The sequence below is a fragment of the Macaca fascicularis genome, chromosome 3 (assembly GCF_037993035.2).
Source record: "Macaca fascicularis isolate 582-1 chromosome 3, T2T-MFA8v1.1".
Taxonomy (NCBI): Eukaryota; Metazoa; Chordata; class Mammalia; order Primates; family Cercopithecidae; genus Macaca; species Macaca fascicularis.
Genome location: NC_088377.1, coordinates 180,252,921 through 180,263,400, shown reverse-complemented (window position 1 = coordinate 180,263,400; position 10,480 = coordinate 180,252,921). Strand labels below are relative to the sequence as shown.

Below are 10,480 nucleotides of genomic sequence, written 5' to 3'. Positions count from 1 at the left end.
TGCTGGTGGGATTACAAGCGTGAGCCACTGTGCCCGGCCCCAAGACCTTTACTTTAAATATAATTATATTTTAATATATTATGTATGACGAAAAGATGGTTCTCAACTGCCTTTCATTCAGCCAAAGATGGTTAGGGTGAAACAAATACTATTTTGAAAGATAAATATGGCACTGAATGTAATAGTGACAGTTGGGGGTTCATTAGTCACATTTAGGAAATTACAGTTTTACTCTGACAAGTTCTAACTCCCTTTTGTAATGATTCTCAAAATAATTTAACTGTGTTGTTAAATAATTTAACTGTTTTAACTCGGGAGACAAGTATGGAAGAATAAACTGTCAGACGAACAGTATTCTAAGATACCAACAATAAAATAATTAGCAAAAGCTCCACAGCTGCTGTGCTAAAAATAAAATGCTGGAGCAAAAAAAGACAAAAGGTGTGTGCACTGTTATCAAAATCTGTTCAAACACTCTTTGGAGAACAAATGTCAAATGCAACTTTAAAACGACAATGACAAACATTACCATGTAACACATATTTGGAAAAGCGATTAGGACTTTTTAACAATACGTAATTGACATATTGTGAACAAGACCTATATATAAACAACGGGAAGCTATTGCTAACAAGTTATTTTCTCCCTATATTTTATCTTTAGCAATACCTGAAAACCCAATGAATTAGCCACAGGGTATTTTCCACTTTAAGAAGTAAAGCCATGTAGATAAAACCAAGTCTTCTATGTTAAATTTATGGGAGGTGATATAATGCAAATAATAGCCTTCTTTAAAGTCAGCTCTTTTTATTCTATCATCCTAAGGAGAAAAATTTACTCCAGTTAATGTTTTATAAATTAAGATTAACTTCGGCAAACCATTTAGGTATTGTGTCAAATGCTGGATTAGTGTATGGCACAGCAATTTTCTTCTATCTAGATCAGTTGAACCGGGTAGGTCTGGCACATTAAGAATATGCTTGTCCTCAGAAGATAGGTCTTTTGTATCTCTATCAGGAGAATAAAATCAGAAGTCAGATCAAAGATTAAATTTGATGTTCTGACTCTCGAAAGAAAAACATTAGATGCTTCAGGAAAAAAAAATCACTATTAATTCCCCCCAACTGCCTGCTCCCAAAATCCCACAACACATTTTCATTCCAAATTACAGACAGATGAAAACCACAAAAACGAGTCCCTTTCAGAGGAACTTATATTTAATGCCCAGTAGATGAAGAAACCTCACATCAAATACAGTGCACGCTGCTGTATTTATATTTTGGATAGTTCCACTAACAGCTATACTGCAAACAATGAGGCTTGTTGTAAAAGGATCACCTGTACAGTTAAACCTCACATAGACACACAGCAAAACCAAATGTGTATACTTCCCTCAGTGGAAGAAGTTGAAAATCTAGATCTAGAAATGTATAAAAAGTGGCCTTGAAAACCTATACCAAACACCTCTACAGACAAGATAAAAACAAAAAACAAAAATCAAACAAAATTTGTTTTCCGGATTTTTCTTTAATACAGTTGCCATCTTACATGATGTACTATTAGGTGCCTTCTTAATAGCATCTAACCTACCCTTCTGTTGCACCGTTTGGCCTCCTGGGATGGAACTCTTGTTACCACTCATGTTTGCGGAGTACTGTTCTTTAGTACAGTACACCTAACTCACATTGTCAGGCCATATAATTCATGGGTAGTGGTATTAATTTCTAAAACTGAATTAACGCACACATCCAAACCACGTATACTTTTCAACTGAAGAGTTCATACAAAGTCTATTTCCTTTCTACAGCAGCTATCGCTCCAGATTGTGGTTTAAAAATCCAAGAAGGGGGAAGAATGTCTTTGTTTTCAATGCTTCTTTCTTCCATCCTTTTTTCTTCCATCCTTTTTTCCTTCTCTCCCTTTTCTTTCTTCCATTCATCTCCTTCTTTCTTAGTGATAAGAGGTTAACAGAAATGGGCTATTAAGGAAATCAAAGTCTAGTAAACGTCCAAAACAGAGATCAGAGTAGTCACAAACTCTTCTTTGTAGTGATGTTAAATTACTGACAAATGGTTTTTTTGAAAACAAAAAAAATCTAAAAACCAGCACAAGCTAGTGGTGCTGCATATTATTTAAGCAACTGGCGTTCTTCAATGCTTTTGAGGCGTTTCTTCCGGGGCTGTACAAAGTCATCATCTGAATCATCACTAAATTTATTATCTTCAGATTCATTCCTGAATTCTGGTTTGGGAAACCTTTTTTCTGGATAGAGGTTCTTTAGAAGTTCTTCAAAATAATTTTCAAGTTTTATACCAGCATTGGCTACTTCTGAATCAGGCTGTTGAGTAAAAATAAAAATGAGTAAAGAAGACACATTTTTGACTTGTGAGATTATATATATTAATGCGCTGTTTTGAAAAATGTTCATGCATAGTCATTGAAATAAATAATAGTCTAGGACTAGACAAAGTCTCTGTATAGAAGGCCAGCTAAAATAAAAGATTCATAAGTGTGGAAAAAAGTAAAAGACTGGATTATTCTAAAAGAAGGTGGTAATGGTAGGACTGTATTGCCAAAGATATATCAGTTAGGATTCCATAACCATAGGATCATGAACCAGGTATTTTTAGAACAAATCAAATGTAGTACTCTTACAATGAGTAACAGAGAACAAACCACCTAGCAGCAAAAGGTCCTAAGTCTGACAGATGTTTAGATGAACTGACAGATGAGAAATTTTTAAATTAGAGCTATTTGGCCCACATCCTTAATATTTCAAGATCAACATAAAAATAAGAAATAAAGGTGGGAATCATAAATTTTAGGTCAGAGAAAAATATTTTGTCTTTCCGTTATCAGCTGTAATTTACATTTCCATCACCATCTAATAAACCTTTGAATATAAATGTGGATAGTTATCTGAATTCTCTCCTGCATTCCCTGATCTGAAAAGTTGGAAATTTTTTCTAACTCAGACATCTTGGTCTCCTATGTTGACACGGTGTTTAGTATAAAATGATTTTCACACTGCTATTCCTTCCTGCCCCTCCCCTCCCCTAGCCTCACCTCATTGAATTCAGCACAGTTTTGAAAGATCAATCTAAAATCAGCTACAAAATCTTCAGGTTTTGAGTACATGGAATAATCTTCTTGTAGTCTTTTCTTGATGGTTGACAAATCCATTGGATTTTTAATTATTTTGTAATAATCAGGCACCTTTAAAAAAAATGAGATGTTATAATATAAATAGCTAAATTCTACCTTGTCCTAAATATAGTCTATGAGATGTGCTCTAAAATTCAGAATGTTCTCATTGCTTTTCTCTGTGCTATCTGTCATTAGTAAAGAAACCCATTTAACAGTGTTCACTGCCTTCCACATACATACTGGTAAAGGTTTGTGTTACTTTTTCCAAGAAGTTTAACCAATTATTGTTTTTGAGACAGGGTCTTGCTCTGTCACCCAGGCTGGAGTGCAGTGACACAATCTCGGCTCACTGCACTTTGCCTCCTGGGCTTAAGTGATCCTCTCACCTCAGCTTCTCGTGTAGCTGGGGCTACAGGCATGTGCTAACATAGCTGGCTAATTTTTGTATTTTTTATAGAGATGGGGTTTTGCCATGTTGCCCAGGCTGGTCTCAAACTCCTGGGTTCAAGCAATCTGCCTCCCAAAGTGCTGGGATTACAGGCATGAGCGACTGCACCCAGTCCCAATTATTTTTAATGAAAAAACTTGTCTTCACATATTCTCTCTTAAATCACCTAGATTTTCTTTCATTATTAAACAAAAAGCAATTACTAGAAATAATATCATTTCTAGTAGAATCTGACATGTTTTTGCTGCATGTATTTATATAACATGTGGTAAAGAGGAAGAAGGACTTCGAATCTGGGTTTAATCCCCAGCTCTGCTGCTCAGTATCACAGTCCTGGGTAAGTTACTTAACCTCAGTTTCTTCATATTCCAGATAGGAATAATCCTGCCAAGCTCACAACATTTTGTACAGACTAAATGAGATGGTATTTATTAAGAAAAAGGGGGCTACTTTGTCAGTGCTGTTGATATTAATAACGTAACTCTAAGCCAGGATAACAGAAAGCACAATTCAATACCCTGCCTCTTTTGGGTACAAACGAGCCTTCTCCCTGGAAGTATTTATTTCCTATATCAGGTTCTCCAAACCTGTTCTTAAGAAAGAAGCTGTTTATCAGCTGAATGTATTTACTAAGCTGATACTCTTCTAACTTTGTACTAATCTGAGATTTATCAAACTGTAGAACAAATTAATTTTTTTTTTTTTTTTTTTGGAGACAGAGTTTTGCTCTTGTTGCCCAGGCTGGAGTGCAATGGCGTGATCTCGGCTCACTGCAACCTCCGCCTCCTGGGTTCAGACATTAGAATACTTTTTTGGGGTACCAGGCCCTTTCCAGCACCCTAAAATTATGCATTAAAGTCACATCAAACTTTCAATATGAACCTCAACTTTTTTGTATTGGTAAAGTCTACTTATTTACTTGAAGTCTGGACCTATAAATAAAAATAAGTATGGAAAATTTAGCAGGGAGAGATGTCTTTATTTCAAACAAAGTTTTTTTCCAACAGCTTTGGAAACATGCCTAAAACTCCTGAGATACAGACAATTAACAGAAATCACCCCAAACACCCCAGTACTAAGTAAAATAGATGAGAAAAGACGAAAGAATACCTGAGAAATGAACACAAGTTTTGGGCCACTTACTAAAAATGTACCTATATAGAATCAAAGCATTCAGTATGTATTATTAAGATTTAAGGTTTAGATTAAAAAATACTAGAAAATGGTATATAAGCTAGATTCTCATAAATAAAAATTCCAGAAAAGCATTCCACTGTGTAAACATGCACAAAATGACATTAATACTTACAGTTAGAGGAACAGGGTCTTGAAAAGCCAGGCTCATTTCGTGGCAGTAAAGAAATAAAAGTAGGCGTTCACACTTCTAAGCAAAAATAAATAAAAACAGATAAAATATAAAACAATGAATTCACAGCTTATTTTAAATAACAATCTCAGAGGTTCCAAAGTATCAGACTAAAAATTTAAACTCAGATAAATACAAAAAAATTATTGATTCTTGGAGTTTTGTTCTCCTTCCGAATCATTAACTGAACTGTACTACTTGACAATTTAGGGTATATATGATATTTGGGAGCAGGCCCTGTAATTGAATGAACTGACAATCACTAGAAACCCATTTGAAGTTTTCTAACAATAAATTTGCACTTATTGCTCCAGTCTGTGTATTATAAATTAATAATACTCCATAAAGGAAGAACATATGTCTCTCAGGAGAACTGGAGGTGGACCTTCTCAATGCGCATACAGACCTAAGGCACCTCTCTGCATGCAGAAGGTCCAACCATGTGCTCTGCTATTCATACTTCCCTGCCTATGGGTTTATCCCAGTAACCACTGAGTAGTACTGGCAGTGAATGGGCACGTCCCCTCTTGCATGACAACTTTCATATTGATTGTTCTATTTAATAATTTAGCAAAGGCGTTTTTTTGGTAACAAAGTGTTGACTTGGTAGCTGTAAATGTTATTTACAGTTAAATGTATCAGTTGGCTTTGATGCATAAGTCTAGTCCCATTCGGTTAAAAAAAAAGAATTATTTCCAGGAAGAGTAAAGAAAAAACCCAGCTCCTTGGTGGCAATTCTGAGGAAAAAACTTATCTATGGTAGAAATAAAACAAAATAGAAATTTACTTAAGGTAGATTAAAAGTCTAGGCTACATACTCCATCTTGTTCAGGTACAATAAGCTTCTATAAAACACACAAAATTCTGTGACTTTTTTTTAAATTTAAAGAAAGTTATACCTTTGTAAAAAAAAAAAAAAAACTCCTAAATAAAAAGGATCAGTATAAAATCTGGATGGATATACACCTCTCTGATGAAAGGCACCACAGTACAATAATGCATCTTACCAAAAAATTGTCTAACATGCTAGGTTGGAAATGCTCAAAGACTTACCCTTTTATCTATAGGTGTTAATTTAACAAGGCCTTCAGTTTTCTTTTTTTCTGAGTTGTGACTGGGAGCATCACAATCATATTCAACTTCTGGTTTAGATAAGTCTCGGCAGAAAGTACAAATCCACTCTCCACTGTAGGGGGACAATGTACTTTTGAATTTCTAATGCATCATTTCCTCTCTTCACTATTTCCCTTTCCCACCTCCTCCATGACATCTATGATACAGAATTGTTTATTTGGCATGAATTTTATCACTCAGCATTTACCACATACCACTAGGTATACTGTACCATGCTGAGAGGAAACAGCAGAAATATAATGCAAGGGCCTAACATCAAAATCTAGTTAAGAAGGTGTGAGATACATATATGAAAAAACAACAACAAAAAAAAACCACCTAGACAAATTAACACATTAATCTAGGGCTCACATATCTAGGGCATAATTGAATTTTTTTCCTCCAAAGGATTCAGAAATCAGAAAAGCTCTTTGTACTGTTCTTGTTACTCTAAGTTTATAAAATTAAATTTTCAAAAGTATAGCCTTCCAAGAACTGAGAGATCAACCCAATGGCTCTTAACCATCTTGGTCAGGATGATGATCATCATCCCCATAGGGTTTGAGAATTTACTTGAAATACTTGTAAATGATACAGTTTGATGCCTGGAAAAAAGACATAATAAACTGGTAGCTGTTATGCCTAAGGACATTGTTCCTTATGGTGACACCTTGTGATAATTTAAAGGGCCTATTATTTATTTTCTTTTTATAATGACTAGGGAGAGGGTCTTGCTCTGTTGCCCAGTCTGGAGTGCAGTGGTGCAATCACAGCTTACTGCAGCCTTGACCTCTCAGGCTCAACCAATCCTCCCACCTTAGCCACCTGAGTGGCTGGGACTATAGGCATGCACTACCACACCTGGCTAATTTTTTAATTTGTAGAGACAGGGTCTCCCTGTGTTGCTCAGGCTGAATGATTAATTTCTTGAAAGAAGCACAAGGAATAAGCGGAAAGGTATGGGAAAACCTAGACTATTCACTGGGATTTTGGAGTATACATTTGTGCCAAGTAGAATTTCATTTAAGTAATCTTCAAAAGTTTAGAGTAAAAGAATGTAGGAAGGGAAGTACTATCTTACCTTGGAAAATTTGTCAATGTAGGCACGTGACAAGAAAGATGGAATACTTTGGGGCACTTTTCACAGCAGAGGAGTTCCCCTCCGTTTTGACAAACTGCACACCAGTCCTCATTGGGGTCATCCTCTTTCCTTGTCTCTCCAACATGAAGGGGTGACTTCTGGGAAGGATCCAGCCACTCAGACTTTCCATTTGAGGAATTCTCCTGGTGAAGTCCAGGTTGATCTCCTGTACTATCAGGGGCATCTGATCTTAGCACAGTCTCCTCAGAAGTAGAGCTCTGACTGCTATTTAAGAGCAGGGAGGTGAGTATGCTTCTTGGATAATTGGCCTGTAGTAGAAAAAATATATATTTAACTGGTGTTTAAAAAATTTTATCACTAATGCAATTCTGAGCTGTAGGACCACTCTCTAGTGAGCACCTGGCTGCTTCAAAGGAATCTTCATGAGAACAGTATATGTTTACTGCTAACTGGTATAGAAGACATGGACCTCTACTGAAAAATATCAAAATAGAGAAAACAAATCTGAGTCTGGGGATGGCTACAGAAATTCGAGAATGGGTTGGGTAGTGTGGAAGTCAGTCACATGACCTATATATACACCTCACTGGAGCTGTTCATTCAAATTATACCTAAGATACACAAATTGTAAGATGAATCTAAACTTTCTGTTGAAGCCCAGGATGGTAAAAATTTCAAATCTATAACAAGAACAGTCTCCTTCAAATGTTTTCAAAAACTTCAAGGTAATAAACGTAGATATAGTTAAAAGCACTCATTCCTTAGAAGTACTATTTTCAAACCTAGCTTTTTCTTCTGCCATCTACCTCCATATTTCTAAATAAAATGACTGTTAAAGATTGCAATACATCTATAATCCTTGCTAGTGAAGATCAGGAGATTAGGTTTTTACATCCTGACTCTCCAACCCTGTCCTTCCATTCAGACACACAAAACCACCATTCACCTCATCCCTTTAACTTAGTTTTTATTAAGCACTGCTTTTTTTAGTTGGTAGGTACCAGTGTAACTATTTATTGCCAGTATCTATTCCAACTGACTAGTATTTGTCTGTACTGGTTAAGTATTCTGAAAATCACAATTTTTGGTTAAATGCATATATATTTAGGTTATATCCTGATTGCGTCACAGTTTTTCGTTACATTTGTACTCAGGTGTTTCTTTATATCATTATTATGTAAATATTGTTCACTGTAGACCCACAAAATGTACTATGACATTTCTTTTTGTACAACTTTTTGTTTTTACTAAGACTCTGTAATTACCTTATTTTTTCAGGTACCTATTTCTATGTGATTCTCACAATCTCCAGCAGGAGATTCTCAATACTGTTGAAGCATTTTTCTCCCTTTGGAGTCCTATGTCTTCCTGCTAGAGACTACTGCACAAGCTGCTGCTGCTGTACTGTGGGTTGCCTTTTTCTTCTGTGTCAGATTCCATTTTTGGAATCTTGTATCTTCTTCTTTCTTGTTTTACTATATTTTTGATGATACATATTATCAAATATCTTCCTGAGAATAAGTACTTAAGAATTATTTTGAGAACTTGCACAAAAATGTTTAATCTTCATGTCTGATAATTTGCCTGGGTATAAAACTCTGGTTAGAGAATATCTCTTTTTAGCTGCCCAGTCTCCATATTTGAGCCTCTGATTTTTTAAAACTTTCCTGTTTTTCCATCTTTGACTTTTTGTTTAATTTACTGAGAGATTCCCTCAAATTGTCTTTAAATCCCTTTAAATATAACATTAAAGAAAAAACTCCTAAGAGCTATTTAAGAGTTTCTCTCACCCTACCCACCATGCATAGGAATAATATTGCAAGTATTCATAATTACATTTTGAGGCCTAGATTCTTCATCTGACTCTTGCTTCACTATAACAACAGGGAAATCATAATTTTCTGGTGGTCCACTGTTTTCTTGTTTTATTCGAATTGGCTCCAACATGACCACTGGGACTTTGTGTGTAGAGTCAGCTCCTGCTGGTTTGCTGGAAGAGCCAGAGCTGTAAGTATGAGAGAGAAGAAAAAGCAATCTAAGAATGTGAAGCTGAATACCTCATAAAAAGTATAACAACAACTTTCTAAAATAATACTGTATCCTCACAACAGTAAGTATGTTACATCGGCAATTAATGATGCCTAACGAAACTGCTATATGCAAGTTTCATTTATGATAAAAATGTTTTACATATTAACCTATCTAAATAGTTATATATCTGGAAAGATGTTTCAATAAACCTAAACTTTTAAAAACCTGAGGCTTTACAATTAGGCAACCAGATTTAGTATCTTAGAACTGGCATCTGATTTTAGACTTTCTCATTTCCTTCTCCAGTCAGTAGCAAAGTAATACTTTGGTGAAGACAATGAAATAATCATTTATTTAAACAATGCTATTTAAAGAAGGTAGTGGGACAAAAACCTTTTACAGATATTTACTATGTTCTCATGGGATTAAAGGCAAACTTTTCTCCTTCAGACAATTCTTCCATATGATTAAGAAAGTAAGAACTGGGTTCACTAGGAGGAATTTTCAGGCATAATGCAGGGAAGAGGAGGGCAGTTGCTTAAAATAGAATTTCAATAACTGTATATTCATTTATTTTAAAGTAGAATCAATATTTAGTCATTAGAGATCAAATTAGCATAAAATTTTATCTTTTCCCTAAGTTTGTGTTTCTATATAGTATACTGTGTTATACCTATTCATTTTTATGTTTTCTTTGCTATTATATGAATATCAAACATTTCTTATTTTCAACATACAGACAAATATTCTTCTATCTTCAAAGGTAAATTTGTACTTTTGTTAATCCCTTAACTAATTTATTAAGATTTTAATTAAAGATAAAGGAAATTGTTCAAAATATATTGAGTATCAAAACATGTTGAACACTGGCAAGAGAAATCTAATTAGAGATTTTATGTACTAGAAAATATGGTTTAGTCAGTTTACCTTCCTCGGCTTCCAACGCTGGAGGCACTAGGTGAACGTATTGGGGGGTGTACACTAGTCATAGTAACAGGTCCTGAGGAGGGGGAAATCATACATTCATAAAACGAATGAATAATTATGCATTGAAGTCCTATTGAATGTGTTCACTTAGCACTACATTGAAACTGGGAACCATGATTAAATTATATGAAACAGTAAGTAGCTGCTGAATTTTCAGCAGTCGGTTACAGCCTGTTACACTGGCAGGGTTTTTCAACCTCTGCACTATTGACTTTTGGGCCAGATAATTCTCCTTGTTGTGGAGGAATGTCTCTGCATTTTAGGATGTTTAGCAACATCCCTGGTC

General features: G+C 35.1%; 1 protein-coding gene across 3 annotated transcripts in view; it reads right to left on the bottom strand.

The window, feature by feature from the left end:
* Positions 1 to 1,197: 1,197 nt before the first annotated feature.
* The window catches only part of TRIM24 (tripartite motif containing 24), a 124,007-nt gene continuing 114,724 nt past the window's right edge, over positions 1,198 to 10,480 (bottom strand). For all 3 annotated transcript variants that reach the window (XM_005550884.5, XM_005550885.5, XM_065542623.2), the window contains exons 13-19: positions 10,135 to 10,207; positions 9,013 to 9,181; positions 7,156 to 7,484; positions 6,015 to 6,147; positions 4,905 to 4,979; positions 3,067 to 3,216; positions 1,198 to 2,338 (exon numbers count right to left, since the gene is read on the bottom strand). In XM_005550884.5, the coding sequence (XP_005550941.1) occupies positions 2,129 to 2,338; positions 3,067 to 3,216; positions 4,905 to 4,979; positions 6,015 to 6,147; positions 7,156 to 7,484; positions 9,013 to 9,181; positions 10,135 to 10,207 (1,139 nt within the window). In that variant the 3' untranslated portion in view covers positions 1,198 to 2,128. The remainder of the gene's footprint in view (positions 2,339 to 3,066; positions 3,217 to 4,904; positions 4,980 to 6,014; positions 6,148 to 7,155; positions 7,485 to 9,012; positions 9,182 to 10,134; positions 10,208 to 10,480) is intronic.